The 18,043-nt window shown below is 36.4% G+C and overlaps 1 protein-coding gene and 1 long non-coding RNA gene across 2 annotated transcripts; one reads left to right on the forward strand and one right to left on the reverse strand.

Moving 5' to 3' along the window:
- Position 1: 1 nt before the first annotated feature.
- Positions 2-1,324, forward strand: LOC115920355. The gene is made up of 2 exons (XR_004062362.1): positions 2-46; positions 581-1,324. It is a non-coding gene; the product is annotated as an uncharacterized LOC115920355 (long non-coding RNA).
- A 5,820-nt stretch (positions 1,325-7,144) lies between these two features.
- On the reverse strand, positions 7,145-12,709 carry LOC594363 (solute carrier family 52, riboflavin transporter, member 3-A). The gene is made up of 3 exons (XM_003727731.3): positions 12,380-12,709; positions 9,215-10,546; positions 7,145-8,649 (listed from the first exon to the last, which is right to left on the reverse strand). The coding sequence occupies exons 2-3, from the start codon at positions 10,379-10,381 to the stop codon at positions 8,422-8,424; spliced, it is 1,395 nt and encodes a 464-aa protein (XP_003727779.2). The 5' UTR covers positions 10,382-10,546; positions 12,380-12,709; the 3' UTR covers positions 7,145-8,421.
- Positions 12,710-18,043: the final 5,334 nt, after the last annotated feature.

The following is an 18,043-nucleotide window of genomic DNA, read 5'->3' on the forward strand; positions in this document are numbered from 1 at the left end:
ATGGCTTCTACACAGAGATATTGGAGAACGTCCTGAACAATGTGAGGTAAAAGTCTGAAGCTTTAAAATGGTTGCCTGTTACAAATTCTGCCCAGGGAGTGGAGAATTTTCTTTGAAAAAGATAAATGTATTTTTGTTGTACCAGAAAATGGCTGGTGTACATCTCTTTAGACAGAGTAAATGGAGTAATTGCTCTGCTTCCCTCTGATGGAGGGGTTCTGGGATAAATGACCATGCAGACGTACTGCAATTCTCTTCTTTCTCCTCCCATCTCTCTTTCTCTCTCTCTCTCTTTCACTCCCTTATTTCTTGATGATGGCTGGGTTTAAAGGTGGGTAGGGGAGAGAGTGAATGTATTGGTTCATTAAATCAAGGCAAGCGAGGAGAAGCAAAAGGAGAGAAGCATGCCAGTCAGATTGCAAGGTTACAGTCATTTACATTGACTTGCTGCAGTGTTGACTCCTTCATCCTTCACCAGTACTTTTACTTTTATATAATTTTGCACTCTGTACAGTTCAAAGCATGAATATGTTAAACTAATACTTTGTCCACCACTTTTATATTTTTTATTCTAATACAGAATAAGAGAGCCAGGAAACGTATTGCAGATCCCAACAGCTGCTACAGTTTCACTTATTGTCATACTTTTTTGTATCGCCTTTGATAATGCTGAAATATTTTTGAAGTATTTTCTCTTTTGTTAACTTACTGCACAGTACGTTAACTGCAGAATACACAAAGTTCTTTTAAGAGCTACCATGTTGTACTTTCTGCCATAAACGTGTGCTACAGTTTCACTTATTGTCATACTTTTTTTTTATATCGCCTTTGATAATGCTGAAATATTGTTCAAGTATTTTCTCTTATGTTAACTTACTGCACAGTACGTTAACTGCAGAATACACAAAGTTCTTTTAAGAGCTACCATGTTGTAATTTCTGCCATGAACATGTGCTACAGTTTCACTTATTGTCATACAATTTTGTTTATTTGCCTTTGGTAATGCTGATATATTGTTCAAGTATTTTCTCTTTTGTAAACTTACTGCACAGTTTTTAAAACTATGCTACAAAAGCTCACTAGAGCTAGAACAGATTCAACGCAGAATACAAAACTTTCTTTTGAGAGCTACCATGTTGTTCTTTCTGCCATGAGCATGTGCTACAGATAAGTTCCAATTTTTATATTTAATCATGATTCATTATGATTGATCAATTTTGAATGATTGTACATGGAATTGTAAAATGAACTGTACAAAAAGGATTCCAGTTATATTGCAAAGAAATAAATTCAGTCATAACCATGACGGAAGTGTTCATCTTAACATTTGATTGCTTTAATTGTGCTATTTAGCGTTTATTCTTATATAGTTACATTTGTTCATGAGAAAAATGTGTCCGAGAGAGTAATGTACTAGAATGGAAATGACTAATGCGACAAGAAGATAGACACACAACTGCAAAAGAGGGGTAACAAACGATTATGAGATGTGTTTAATGGAGAAAGAAAAAGAGAGATAGACAGAGAGATCGATAGAAATAGAGAGAGAGAGAGAGAGTGAGGGGATGTTCTTGTTTGCATGAGAGAGAGAGACAGAAAGAGAAAGAATTGAGAAGAAATTGTACATAGTGCTTGGTGTGCCCCCCCCAAAAAAAAGTATACAAATATACTTTTGATCATTGACAACAATATCCAATCAAACTTAAGTCACATATGAAGCACAACGTACAGTATACAGTTGTAGACATAAAGGGCATTCTGTAACAAATTGATGTATTTCCTGCATTCTGTGAAGGATTAAAGATAAATATCAGGATGGGGCAGAGTGATGTGATCAGTGTAATTTTATTTTTTACTCTATTAACTCTTTGAATATATTGACCTCTTTGTATAGAGATACGAATAAGAGGAAATATAATAGGGTTCGAAATCATGGGAATAAATTCCGGAAATCAGCATAAAGTAATTATTACTATTTGAAATTCCAAATAGGTTTAAGGAAACATGAAAAATACCTTGGATATTATAAGCGATGTACTTGGTTAATGCATTAAGAATTACCCTTGCATAATAATCAATAAATTGTCGTGATACATTATGATTTAAAATAAATTGCTGATAAATTTAATGATTTTTTTGTAAATATTGGAAGCGAAATCCGTAAAGCATAACCTAATACTATTAATTAATGCTAAAACAAAAGCAAACGAAAAATCAAATTTGATATTTTATCATGCGTCTGCTTTTTATTTCAGAAAGTCTGAATGACAACACGCTCCATCCGGGCTACACCATGCGCGTTACGCCCTTTTACAAGCTTTACGCGCCGAAGCGTATCTATTTTACTCAAAGCAGAAGGGCGTTACGCGGCTTGCGCCCTTTAGCATGAAAGAAGATGCGCAATAATGCGTTAAGCAGAAGGGCGTTAGCACTAAATCGCCTCAAACTTTTATAAAACTGACTTATTTCCGGGAAAAAATGTCTTGTCGTGTTCTGCTTTAACATTTCTATTAGTCTTATAAGTTTTAAACCAAATTTCGGGACGGAAAGCAGTTTAAATATAAAACAAATCTTTAAATGCGAATAACTCGAAAAGTAGTTTTCGAGTCGATCGCGCGCTAACGCCCTTCTGCCAGCCGTGCGACGAAATACTGAATATTTACACCCCGTATTTACCACTCATCGAAGATTTCATTGTTTTTGTTGCTGATTTGACATACAAAAATAGAGAATCTAAATGAAGAAGGCCAAATAGCAAATTCCTCTATCATCAAACTAACTATTTACATCCATTTCCCAAGAGAGTTTGCTGTATATTTTTAAAATATCTTTAAAAGAGAGATACAAACAGCGTAATCGCTCTCTCTCTCTCTTTCTCTTGGATTTTTTTTTTTTTTTTTGCTCGCGTAGAGTTTGAAACGAATCAATTATTAGCCTCAATTATTTATCAATTATCAAATAATCAATTATTATCTCATTGTTTAATTTAATTCTATGCAATTCGGAAATCACAAAAAAGGCTAAATATATTTCATGCATTCTCAATGATAAAGAAATAAAAGCTAACTGAAACAAAGTTTAAAGTTGATGCAGATCCCTTTCTCTAAGTATAATATAGATGATCTCATTCATAATAATAATAACTGAACTGTCAAAACAAAATATCATATAAAATACCTAATGTTGCAGCTCATTCCCTGGTTCCAGCCAGCCTCCCAGTGTCTTCTTGGTCCTTGTGGTTCGATTGGAAACTGTCTTTGCGAAAGCTTTGCTTCGTTCACAAGCTCGATGGATGGAAGTTGATGGTAGTGAAACGTTGGCGGTATTTCGCTTGGGTTATATTGGTAGCACAATCGATTGGTTGTGCTATTGGATTTGGGTGGACTCTTGATTTCCATACCACGGATACATTTGATAGTTTTAATGATCTTTCCCTATTACATGTATTTGAAAGTAAAGATGACTTAGTACCGTTTTCATGCGAGCGGTAGATGTACACAAGTGGTATTCACATTATCTTGATATCCTATTACATCATCCGCGTTGCTAAGCCTCAATGCGCGCGCTCAAGGTTCGCGCGCTTTGTGACGTATTGAAAATATTACAATGCCATTCAGCGCGCGCAACCAAGTCTTTACCGCGCGCTTATTCCAACCACAAGCATATTGGAAAATTATTAATTCAGCTAACGGTTTAAATAATGAAAAAACCCCAATTGAAATTCATTCTCTTGAACAACACTTTCGTGGTCTGAGCCAAAATCAAAGAGATAATGCAGATATATTAGAACCTGACCAAATTCTTTCGAGCAATCAATGTATCAATCGTTCTATAAGCAGGGAAGAAGTAACACGTCAAATAAATAGACTGAAAAACGGTAAGGCACATGGCGATGATTTAGTTCTAAATGAATTTTTGAAGTGTAGCACAAAGTCTGTTTTTATCAGTAATCATTAGGTTATTTAACATTGTATTAGAAAGTGGTATTGTACCATCTGAATGGACAATAGGGTTAATTCACCCTCTTTATAACTTAAGAAGAAAGGAAATCCTAATGATCCGAACAACTATAGAGGAATAACATTGCTTAGTTGTCTTGGCAAGCTGTTTACAGCAGTCTTGAATGAGCGACTTACGTCTTATCTCGAAGATAATGAATTGCTAGGTGATGAACAGGCTGGTTTTCGAAGTGGTCATTCAACGCTTGATCACATTTTTGTTCTTCATTCAGTGATCGATTTATATCTCTCTTCAAAAGAGAGGGTTTATTGTGCATTTATTGACTACAAGAAGGCATTTGATTTGGTTGACAGGAGTTCTCTTTGGAATAAATTACTTAAGAATAATGTTGATGGAAAGTTTTTCAATGTAATTAAGCATATGTATGCTCAGGCTAAGTCATATGTAATTTCTGGTACAGAAAAGTCTTCTTCATTTGATTGTAACATTGGTGTTACAGGAGAAAATTTGTCTCCGATGCTATTTGCCCTTTTTTTTAAATGACTTCAAACAATTCATTTGTGAAAGGTTTGGAGGCATACATATTCTTCCTGACAAGATTGATGCAGCTGCGTATCAAAAAGGTATAGATGTATATATCTCAGGCTTTTTACATTACTGTATGCAGACGATACAATAGTTCTTGCAAAAACTGAAAGTGAACTTCAGCTTGCTCTTGATGCAGTATCTGATTACTGTAAAAAATGGTTTCTTCAAGTTAACACAGCTAAAACCAAAGTTGTTGTATTTTCTCGTGGTAAAGTTCGAAAAATTCCTATATTTAAATTTGATCATGATATTGTAGAAGTTGTTGATGAATACGTCTATCTTGGAACTACTTTTAACTACAACAACAAATTTCGTAAAGCTCAAATTAAGCAACTTAATCAAGCTAGACGAGCAATGTATAGTCTATTATCTAAAACTTATCAACTGCACTTACCTATTGATATCCTCTTGGAATTATTTGATCAACTTGTGTTGCCCATTCTGCTCTATGGAAGTGAGATATGGGGATTTGAAGTGCTACATGATCTTGAAATTTTCCACATGAAATTTTGTAAGCAAGCCCTTTCTGTCAACAAAACAACTGCAAATTGTATGGTACTTGGTGAATTGGGGAGGCTTAAACTTGAGAAATATATCGAAAGCAGAATGATAAACTTCTGGTGTAGGATTGTACATAGTGGACAGGATAAATTTTCTGGTAAGGTGTATATTATCTTAAAATTACTCTTTGAGAAGAATATATATCAGGCACCTTGGTTAAAAAAAATCAAGCTGACTCTGGACAATATGGGGATGTCTAATTTATGGGAAATTTGTGAAAATACTAGCTATGAGTGGGTCAAACAAACTGTGGATCGTCGATTGAGAGATTCTCATGCTCAGTATTGGTCTGCTTGTATGTATGATAATTCGCATTGTGTTAACTATCGAATCTTCAAACATTCTTTATGTTTAGAAAGATACTTAATCGATCTCATTAAAAGAGATCGGACAATATTAAGTCGTTTTCGCTGTGGCAATCATTACCTGCCGATTGTAGCTGGTAGATATTCAAATACTCCAAGGGAAATGAGGCTATGTACGCTGTGCAATTTGCAATCGCTTGGGGATGAGTTTCATTACTTGTTTGTATGCCCTACCTTTCGTTCAGAAAGAAAATTGTTCATCGATAAATATTTTATTGAAAGACCAAATACACTGAAAATGGATCAGCTTTTTAACTCCAATAATATACAAACACGTTTAAACTTAGTAAAATTCTGTCGAAAAATAATGCTTCGTTTTCATTAATTTAAGTATGTGCAAAAACATGTTATGAGTTCAATATTAACTTTATGTTTCTCTTTTTTGTCTTATATCAATTTATTAAATTGATATCAAGAATATTTTCAGTAGTTCATTAATTCAGATATCAATTTACTGGTGCCAGTAAATTTCTTTTTCAATTGCTTCCATTAATTTCGTCATTAATTATCGTTTTAATTAATATTATCGTTTTGTTTTTGATTATTATTATTATTATCATCATCAATATTGTTATCATTATCATCATAATTTTTCTAACTATTGTCGATAGTGTTATTTTGTATGGATTAACATTAATTCTATTTGTATTGTATATTTCACAGTGTTTAATTGACAAATTCAAACTGATTGTAAACTTCTCCAATACCCCAATGTGGGTGACATGAGAATAAATTGTCATTGTCATTGTCATTGTCATTGGGAACCAAAGGCTTATTCAATATTCATATTCATAATGTAATATGGTCGATATAGTAACGCATGCGCATTGTCTTTTTTTCATTGCGATAATATGCTAATAAGTGGAAAAGAGCTCATGAATATTCCAAATTTTAATTTAAATATTTTGCGCGCGACGCGCAGTCCAGAATCCCCATTTCGCTGGTGCACTAAAAATTTGTCGTCTTCGTAGGCTAATACATGAAAAGTGGAAGCAGTGTGCACTTTTGACCCTCCAAAATCTCCCCATGGCTAGATGGATGCAGAAGCGGAGTTGAACCCCCCTGGATATAAATATAAGAAGGTTAACTGATTTCAGTATCTTTTGTTTTGTTTTGTTTGTTTGTAGTTCTTTGTATGTTTGTTTATTTTCTGTGTGTTTTGTTTTTGTTTTAAATTTGTAAGAAAACTTTGGATGTGTTTTTATCACATTCGAATAGAGATTGTGGCCCATGCTACATTATATTTACTTGAATCATATTTTCTTGAATGAAAACGTACCCCTTTTCAAAAAGCTTCGTGCTCCTGAAAATAATAAAGCCTGAGTAGTACTACATAAAAATGTGCATTTTATAGATACATGTTTTCACATTTTTTAAAATCATAAATATGAAGAAGCTGAAATTGAAATTATTGAAATTATCACTTTACTGCAGCAAATAAATGTCCATGAGAGATCTTGGATTTAAAACTAAAAAATGATTAAACGCAATTGAAATAAAAATACAAAAAAACGCAAGTCGTATACATTCGCAATCATCATTTGGTTGAAATTTAAGTTGCTTTGTATTTGTGGATGCCGGAGGTGCATTTAGTCAAACTTGTTTTGTGCAGGAAGGCTATGGTTCGGCTTCTCGTTACAAAAAAGCACATATAACACACGAAGCAAATGTTTGGAAATCATATGTTATTTTAATGAACAATAATTCATACATCAACTTCGTTTACGTTGACCAGCCTTAATAATGCTCATGATAATGCAATAATGCCCATGTATGTCTCTATTGACGTTCACACAAAAGTGTACTTATATTATTTAGCTATCGATAAATGTTTACATGTACACAGTCATATAAACAGTCGAACTTTGGTAAAAATCTTTCGCTATCTTAGGTCTTTACGACTGTAGATCTATATACATACAAGGACAACAAATTTGTTCAGCCAAAGAAATTAGTCTAATTTGTAAATGGTAAAAAGTATGCATGGCTGTTTTAGGCTATCGAATCAATTCGTTAGAAGTAAGACACCGAACCGTGCTCAAATTAAGAAAACGCACAAAAGTGCAACCTGCCCCTTTTACAGTTTAATGGCTGTTTACACCAATTGTAGACTTAAGATTTGTATATCACACATAATCTGCCTATAATGACAGCAAATGCGCACAAAAGTCAAGAATTTACAGGATCCACATCTCACGCACACCTTGACCTAGCACCAGGAACCCACACCTGCACTCGACATGGTGATCCCGCCTTCTTTTCAATCTCACCCAAAACTCTGGAATAATCCCTTTACCGATGTTCGTGATGTCCCGTCTATTTGAGATTAGATTAAAGTCACATCTTTTATCATCCTATCATACTTCACTGTACACCTGACTTTATCATGTTTGGTAAAGATACTCATACAAATAAAGCAAATAACGCAGCCAGAGAGAGTTAAGTGGTTAATCGCCATGATTCACAACATCTCACAAAAATAGAAAGTCTAGCATATCTATTTAGTTTTAAAATTGATGCTTTATCCTTATTTCGAATGTGTATTATCTGCGCTGATCGAGCCCATGAAGACAAAAGGGCCATATCCAGTATTCCAGCACAATTTTTGAACTGTTCATCTTGCATTCTCTTTGGTTATGATGACGCTCTCACATGGCACGTCATTGGGGACCTTTAGATTTGCGCGCCGACATAGTGGACTGCCACGTGTGACATCCTTTTAAGGCACTGCCGGTGCCTTGAAAGGGCGTCACATTGCCTTAAAAGATGTCTCACGTAGCAGTTCACTATGTCAACGTGCAAATCCAAAAGTCCTTAATGATCGAGCCAGTCGCCGACGTAGTCCTCTGCCAGCAAAATGACGCCTCTTCTGCAAAAAGGCCTTGCTGACAATAGCTGTTCCTTAAAGTCAGAACAAACTGGGACGAACTTCAAGTTGACCAATGGACTACTCGCAGACAGGATACCCTTCGCACGGGTCGCTGTAGTACGGCACGAACACGGAGAGAACGTTCACGAAGGGGAAGATGATGAGGGCGCCGGCCATCGATCCGAACTGTGTGACGACGCCGTACCATGTCAGCAGCCGGTGGTTGTCGGGCTCGTTGCGGAGAATCAAACCGATGGTCGCCTTCACATGGGCGAAGAGACCGCCTGCCAGTATCCAAGCTATCACCTGAGGAGTAGAGGCAGAAGAAGAAGAAGGAATAAAAGAGAGAGAGGGAGAGATAGAGATGAGAGGGTGTTTTAATAAGTATTTAAAAACATTGGAACAGGTTGCACTGTGATACTATGCTTAAGCACCCTATCCGATTGCTTTATATTTCGTCGTCATTAAAAAAAACAAAAAAACTTTACTTTATTTTCAAATCATTCTGTTATTGCATTTTTGTTCTCGAAAGCAATCGAATTATTAAAAAGCTAAGCGTATCCATAACAGCTTAATGCAAAGGTGATGCCTAAAGACTATTTGTTTTGATCCATCACTTCTTGAGGTTATCGTTGTTGTACTGTGGGGATTTTGTCTATACAATATATTTTTTAAAGCTAAGCCAACATAATAATCTGATACTCAAAGGGGGGAATCAAATTAATAGGAATGTAGTTGACTTGATCAACTGGTGGTACCGGATTTTTAATAAAAATAATTATGTTTATTAAAATCATTAGTGAAATGCTTGTGACCGTGCTGCGTGTGCGATTGATTTGCAGAATAAATAATAATACACCGTGTATCTTACCACAAGAACGATTCCAGATACCTCCTCCTGCAGAGGTGGGGTGGGACTGAGTAAGGCTGTGGCCATGCAGTACCCTCCTGTCAGCAACCCTAGAAGACATGTCCCTGCGACCAAGACCAGGCTCGTGTGAGGAAAGAACAAGACGATGAAGCAGGCAACAGGATTGGCCACCTGACACAGTGTGGCTGCCAGGAGATAGGCGTTGAAGCCATAGGCACCGCAGGAGAAGCTCTGGATAGACGGAAGGACACTGTTGCTTAACGCATTGGCAATGGCAAGGATGACAAATAAAATGGCGTATTCTCCCTTGGAATGGCTTTGCCTTTGGGGAGAGGGTTCTTCTTCAATCTTCTCTGAACTATTCTGTTTATCCTCTTCGTTGATCTCAGTCGCTCCGTATTTTGATTCCGTGTATTTTTCAGGTGATGATTTTGTTTCAACATCTTGCTGAGCATACTCCTTCTTGGAGGACGGAAGAGTGTGCAGGAACAGGAACGCTGTAAAGGACAGGAACATAAACGCAGAGAGGAACGAAAAGAAGGTCTCTGGTGAGAATTTAGCTGGTTGTGTCTGTGATGTCCACGATGTGCAGTTCTCCCCCGTTGACTGATGAGTGAAGGTGTAATTAGCGATGCACACCTGCTGACCAACGCCCTGACCAAGGGCAACCAAACTCGGCGCCAAGGCACTGAATCCCTGACCAACGAAGAACCACGTCATGTACGAGCTCTTCAGTTTGACCATGAAAGGAATGAAGGTCACTGAGGATGTGCAGTTGGCGAGAGCCAGGATAAAAGATAGGCATATCAGAGCAGTACTTCGAGGCTCTCCAAACACTCCCCAGATAGTCGTCGCATCCCAGAAGAAGACAAGAAGCAGACACGCTAGTACTCCTGCGGACAAGGTCAGGTAGATTGTAGGAACTTCCAACTTGTTTCCCTTCACGAAGTAGCTGATGGCCGTGAAGGCGAGAGGTCCGATGTTAGCTAACTGAATAATGATGACCAGATAGGAGGCAAGGTTGTACCCCTCGGGGATTCCAAGGGCTACCATGACAGGCATTTCTACCCAAAGGCCATTGATGGCCAACCATGATCCTGATCCGAAGAGCACCACGAGGATAATCACGCAGATTTGGCGAATCTGATCTCCTAAACTGCCCTCCATAGCTGTGTAGAGTCACTGTAGCTGATCCAGCCAAATAATACTAGTATCGTCCTGTCGTTGTTATCAGGAAATGATATAACTTGTGGCGTTGCGAAACGTTCATCTGTGATTTTTGATAAGGTATGCAGACTCCAATCCCACGTAATCTTTATCGCCGTCAATTATCTATTGAACAAAGAACACAAATATAGAGCAATCAGATAACACATCAGACGAAGTATGAGCATGTCAAGTGTACTGACTTACCGTATTTACTTAACGTTCAGTCATATCCATTAATAACCTCAATTCGAACTGTCTTGGTTGAGGGTAAACAAACTCCTGGCGATGGATGCAGAATATTGGACGAAGTTATACGAAACACAGAGAGGACAGAGCAAACCAAAACGGTTTCCATGAAGAAAATTTTCTGAACTTGAGTTAATGAATTTGTCCTCCATGGTTGTAAAACGAAAATTAGTTACATACTAAGGGGTCAAGGGATTTAACATAGCTGACCTCAATACAAAGTACAGCAAACCAATTATGAGATAAGATTCGGATCACCAGCTTGGAGGCGTCATAATAAGAAGATTTATCGAGTGCCTATAAAGACTAGTCATTGTTTAAACTGTGATAACTAGCTTATTGAGGCTTGAATAATCATTTCTGTACAGGTTCATTTGTTCAAAGAGTCAAAATTCAGACTCACGATGTAGAAGCACTTAGTCCACACAAAGACTTAATAGACGACATTTAAATCAAGATATTAATTTCACGAGAGTTGCTGTAATGTTGTGTATACGCATACTTGACAGAAAGACATCTTTTGTAGGTAACTAGTTACCCCCCCCCCCCAGGAAGAAAAAACATAATATTAACATATAAAATATAATATTATCTAAATATGAACAACAAACCAAAATAATGATTTAAGAAATTGCAGTCGTCATTACAAGTTGCTTGCTATTTTAATTTTTTTTCTTCAATTCATTACCAAATCACCAACCCTTGAACATAAAGATTCATGAACTACAATTTAAAAACTGTTTTTCCTTTTAAATCCTTGATTGTAATGACATTTCAGATACAGAGTGCAGAGTGTCTACAGCACAAGACGACCGACTGAAAAGATGTGCGAGTGTGTGAGGGGGGGGGGGGCTTGGAAAGTAAATTATGTATCTAACAATCTGGTAAGAAGCCATGCCCAGAGGAAATTGATTATCTGTTTAATACATCCATTCTTTGTTCTATGTTAAAATGTAATGAATAGAGTGAATACATAACCATCGAGCAATTCTGATAATATTATTGTTTTAAAGACTCAATTAAAATATTTTGATAGCTGATGTAGAAAATGTGTCACAATGTAGTCAAGTATTATATTCATATAAAATTGTGTGTTAACTATCGCTTCTATAGATCACTGTGAAGAACAGAGCCATTAACAGAGCAATCGTCTTTTTGAATTTGTATGTTTTTGTGTATATTGTTTTGTACAGTATGTGTAAATGTTCTATACAGGGAAATAAACCAACCGATCCAACAACCAAACCAACCCCAACTATTTACAGTTAACCTCCTCACAAAAGTAGGCCTCTCGGGGTTTGAGGGTAAAGTGAGCAAAGTTCAATGCTTTTTTCCTCTTTCATACATGTTTAGACGTCGCCTCTTACTTCAGATATTTTGGTTATTGAAATTACAATCAAAATTCACGAGCTGCTGACTAAAATGGGTGCCTTAACAATATCATGGGAGAGATAATGACTTGTGCTCAATCAGCATAAGAACTTATCTTAATCATTTTCAATTCCATTTCGGTACCTTTCAAATGAATGTTGGTGTATCTACTTCCCTATAGATACAACATCACGGTATTGACATCATTGGGGTCGAAAGGTGAAAGATACCTGTCATCAATGCTTCGACATAATTACATTACTATGGTATGATATTGGTTTAATAATAAGAATGATATTATAATGCACATTGTTTACTTGTAAAGACAGTTTCACTTACCATTAATCGCGGGTTGCAATATGTTAGAGTCACAAAAAAACAATGTAGTTTTAGACGTAAAGCATCTCTTGATTATTGCCGTGTACACGAGAAATGACCACACAGAACGACACACATAATTCGGACCTTGATCTATATAGTTCGTCCGGTTTACTGTTTTGTCAGTTGCAGTGTGTTCTCAAGATATAATTCCACTCCGTCTTTATAGGCCTACAATGTTCATCAGCGCACCTTTATAACTCTATTGTACATAGGCATACATCATCATGCTTTATCACATGTGTACGCGGTATTTTCCTTTGCTATATCGCGGTGGTAATTTTGTTGGACGTGTCCATCTCGTTTTATTCCAAATGTAAAGAACTTTCGATTATAGTCCACAGTTGGCTGATTTCGATGAGCCCTTTCACAGCAGTCATGCGATATCCCACGTGAGTCTCAGAGAGAGTGTTTACAATTCTAATCAATATCATCTAGCTTCTCCCTTTGAATCAATACAAAACATGTTGACAAAAAGCATTGTCCCTCTTTGAAATCGAACAGTATTTGGTATGTCTGGGAATAATGACAAGGGGTACCTCGATCATTGTCTGAAATGGTGACGACTGGTTATGCTAGACAATGTGGTTAGGACTGGCCAGGGAGGCTTCAAGCCGCCAAAAAGTTGTGCGCAATCTGCAACTGTTGACCACGTGGTGAGATAAAGAGCGCATGAAATAGCGGGATTTAGAATTCCTACATCAGAAAATAGTATCTCAGCAAATGTTCGCTGTCCCTTTCAATGATTTCTCATCAATAATGTTGAATGTGTAATGAGTTGAAAAAGCGAACACAAACTTTGTAATTTCATACTTTTTTGTCCAACTGCAAAAATACAAAAAGCACGCGAAAGCACGCAATAGCAAACTTAAAGCTATCGAAGATTGTGAATCATGCATTTAAATGACGGGACATTAAAAGATGTAAAAATAATCGGATTATCCTAAAATTTTGAATTTTTGTCAGGATCTAATTTGTCTTTTACCAACTCTGGCACACAAATTATAGGAAGGGCGTATTACTCAATTTGAAAATTTGTTTGATGCACTATTCCCAATTAAAAAAAACATTTAAAGTTTAAAATTTACACAAATTTTGCCGATAATTTAATAAATGTTAAAACTGGTGCCAAGCCTCTGAAATTGCCCGCAGTGGAAGAGCGGCTCGGAGCATGGAATTTCAAAGCCAAGTAGAATGTTATATACGCATCCCATTGTTACGATTAGAAATCACACATGGCATTGCGTTTGAATAAAATTACAAGAGTTTCCACTCCTTCTCTATCACCTCCCTGGACTGGCTTAGCGTGAGTTCCGAGAGGGGGCGCCGGCATCATGTAGTTGGAGGTGGGGGGGGGGGGGGGCAACGGTCTTATACTCGGTGGATGAATATCATGCAAATTAACAAGTCTATTGACTAGGACAATTTGTTGTTAAATCTAATTTTATGTTTCCTTCCTCCCTATTCATTCTTTATCCTTTTTCTTATTTTCTCACCCCCCCCCTCCCTATTCGATTAAGGGGCTAGCGCACCCCCTCTTCTCGTCCCCAGGATCTACGTTACTAGCTTCTAGTAGTAAGTAGCATTACAGCCACTCTGGCGAACCCATTGTATTATTTTGTCGACATGATCAACTAAGAGCTCAATTATGATAGAGACCCAACAGAAACCATGTTTTCCTAATAGTGCCCTTCATCATTAGAACTGAGTGTTTTTTGTTTACATTAAAAAAGTAATAATGATACGAGTTAATAGGACATCATTTGGTCAAAATAATCATTCACTTGCTACACCGTCATCTGGTTTTAAAAGGTCTTGAATGATACATCGAGACTTTCAAGGTCAATTTGAATTTCGATTTCGCAAAGATCCTGTGATTGCAGATGTAGAGAAAAGGGAAGAAAAGGACGCCCTTTGGACGTGAGTCACTCATAAAACCTATAGACCAACGACAGATCAGACAGTGACTAATGTCTGTGCACTGCCGTATTGTTATAGTTTTTTTTGGGGGGGGGGGTTGGGGGGAAGAGTTGAATGGCTAGGAATTATGCGTTCATTTTCTACACATGCCTCTCTTAAATTAATTTATAATCAAATTTTAAAAAGGGATGTAAATAATGTTATTATTGGAGGGCTGGTCTAGGGTTCTTGTGTTCATTTTCTATATGTGCCTCTCTTAAATTTATTTATAGTAAAGACGAAAATTAGGGAGGCTTAAATAATTTGTAGGGGGAACTTGAGCCCCTCCCCAAAGCCCCCTCTCGAACCGCAACTGCCAGCAATGCATATAGCTCACTTTATCACTTTTCTCATTCTACATATAAGTTATAACATAGCAGTGCATATAACATCAATGTCTTCATGAAATAAGAGATTGAAATACAATTATCGTGTAAAGGCCTAACATCTACCTTCATTTTTATAAAATCATAAACTGTAGTTTAAGATTGAAAATCACAATCCTTGCCTCGCTTAACCATTATCATCTCTGACCGAAGAAACGTGTAGTAGTGGCGTAATTTGTTGCTATTTCTGTTAATTTTGTATACATTTGCATTCAACTATTTTTAATTAAAGAAATCCTTTGTTAAAAAACAAACACAAATGAGAATGATCCTATATGTCAGGATTATAACCAATACATTTGAATATGAATTCAATTTGTATCTCTGGTTATTTATCCCAGAGTATATTATGCTATCGCATCTCATCGAAATGACAGAACAAAAGTAAGGCCTGACTACAACAAAAACGGCCCTCTAAATCGGGACGCGAAGCTATCACAAGAAAAGTTGAAAGTAACAGAAGAAAAATATGATCTGAGCGACAACATTCAAAGTCAATAATCTGACAAAATAATTGTGAATGAAGAATAGCAAAAGAATTACCTTATCGGTTAGAACTTTCGTCAAAAAGTGTATTTTTCGATCTCTTCGATGATGCAATCTGTCGTAAAGCCGAATCGTTGTGGTCTATATTCCAAAGATCATAGTATCAGAAGAGAAGCACCAACTAAACGGACATAATTCCATGCAGTACATGATTAATTGGAAATACCGCTAATTTATAGTAGACATGAAAGTGCTGTTGACACTAGCCGGGGACAAGAATGGACGGAAGCAATTGAGATTACATTATATAGGCTCATACACATCTACCTGCTCTTACCGGTCTCATAGGCGTACGTGTTGACAATGAACAATAGGTTTTATGTAATCATTTTCAGGGCGTATATCCAGAATGATTTTTGATAAAGGATGCGAAAATTGAAAGTTGTAGTCGATAGAACTTCTATTCTGGATAGGTTTGTGATGAAATTGAACTTTCATTTTATGTGCAAGTAGGCTACTTTAACTTGTGCCAACAGGCAACCTCTCAATGTCAATGACAGCAACCTGTTTTGACGGGGGGGGGGGCACCCCTGAACCACCTGTTAGAGTAATGACACATCGGTGGTTTGGTAACGGAGGGCAGGGGTGGTATGTAGTTCATGAACATGAACTATTCACTTCCTCATTACAGCAGGTGATTGGAACAATATAATCATGCGGATCAGGCATTGTCAGAATGGGGTCGGGAAGAGGGGGGGGGGGGTGCAAAATGTTTGAAACCCGCATGTAAATGTAGCAAGATAGCGAGAACATTTGACGCTCATGAAAACGAAAAGGGAAGGGGTAACACTTGTTATTAGACTTGTCCTGATTCTTTGCATACTACATGTAGGCCTATAGTTACTTTTAAACTAGAGTTTTAACGATTTACCAAAAGGGCAACAGATAATTCCATGCAGATTCCGTCCCCTGAGATGTTAAAGGTATAATTGTAGCAGGATAAGCCTGCTTTTTAATCATTATTGTCTGTACTTTTGGCACACCAGGGAGGTGTTTCACAAAGACTAAGATCGACTTTAAGTTGGACTTAACTATGGCAGGCCATTCGTGCCACCGTTTGCTCTCACCGTTTACTGGCATTTGTCTCTCAAGGGACGTACAAATCATGGTCACAAATCTACAGAGTATATATTTGTTGATAGTTCATTATTGCAGGAAAAACATATTATCTAAAGATTATAATGGTGAGAGCAAACAGTGGCATGAACAGCTTGTCATATCCAAGTTAAACTTAAAGTCAATCTTAGTCTTTTTTAAACACTCCCATTATTTAGTATTGCTGGGGACACCACCCCCCCCCCCCGTCACTGTTGGGGGAACATCCATTAATTTAAATGTTATTGTGAACTGCTGTAATGGTCCTGAAATATGTGAAAAGGACCTATCAGATATGTTTTAATATTTTGTTAAATGCTTGTGTAAATTAAACGTGCCCCCTCCCCCCCCCCCCCCCATCTGATTGACCCTTGTATATGTATCAAGGTAATCACATAGCTCTATTGAATCAGCAAAATGAGAATAAACATATGAATCAACCATTCAATAGATTCAGAATCAACTCCATTAAGCAATCAATCAATCAATATCCTCGCACATAATCAATTAGTTATCAACTAGCCAATCGCTTAACAAACAAAATCATTCAATCCATGATCTATCAACCAAACGCTCAAATCAACAGCCAATAAAACATTCACTCAACAGATCACTCACTCAATAACTGAAGTATTACAAAATTTACTCATTCACTTACTCCACCCAATTATTTAAATAATAGGTCAAGCAAATGACCCTATATGCAACCGAAATTAGTTTATCCAACATCCAATATTTTAGAAATTGGGAACAAAATTACAATAAAAGCACTCGTACTACTGCTGATAAATGTGTACATTGCAATCATTGTATTACTCTCTTTATTTAGATTTTCACAATATCTAGTGAAAAATATTTTGTTACACATATCACAGTACATCAAATGACTATCAATCTCTCTCATATTTCATATATTTCATATCTAATTCAAAACAAGTCACTGTAGAAAACCCATAGAAACCATATAAAATAAAATAACTCTTCTCTAACATTCTTTGTCTTTAGTATCTTTTTAACTGCACACGACAAATCTCATTTCTAGAGATAGCAGTTGTATAAAATGTTATCAACAGTTATACAATAAGCTCCATACTCTACTTTGTAAGACTTTCCAAACGGTTCCTTCTTGAACAAACTTAAAAGATTTTTGAAAAATCACAATCCGATTCTCTTAGTAACATTTATCAAACATATCCGGTCATGATTGTGACATAATCATCAATTTTATCAACATTAATGGACATCAGCACCTTCAAACTTAACATTACAATGCATTATACTAAAGACAATCAAACTCTGTCAAAAACTATCACTTTCAAAACTTACTACAACACAAAACATCAATGTTTCCTTGACCTAATTGAATTTAAATGTGATTTAGTATCTAAATACCAATTAAAATTATAAAAAAGGTATAACAAAGTTAAACTAATAACTTACCACTGCATTGAAATCAAATTACAAGCATTACAAAATGTTCAAGTAGAATGGAAACAATTATCTTTAGAGAATATTTGAATATAAATTTATATATCTTTCATTATTAATCAATTTCTTCATAAATGAAATATAAATTTTGATGATAGAATTTGTGTATAGTGCTTTACAGTACCTGGAATCATAGCGATTAATATTATTA

Source organism: Strongylocentrotus purpuratus, unplaced genomic scaffold (assembly GCF_000002235.5).
Source record: "Strongylocentrotus purpuratus isolate Spur 01 unplaced genomic scaffold, Spur_5.0 spur5_scaffold_8, whole genome shotgun sequence".
Classification (NCBI taxonomy): Eukaryota; Metazoa; Echinodermata; class Echinoidea; order Camarodonta; family Strongylocentrotidae; genus Strongylocentrotus; species Strongylocentrotus purpuratus.

Excerpts from the sequence above, each read along its gene's own strand:
- LOC594363 (XM_003727731.3), bottom strand. The coding sequence starts at position 10,381 with ATGGAGGGCAGTTTAGGAGATCAGATTCGCCAAATCTGCGTGATTATC. Across the intron at positions 8,650-9,214 it reads TATCTGGAATCGTTCTTGTG|GTGATAGCTTGGATACTGGC; the intron begins GTAAGATACACG and ends TCTACTCCTCAG.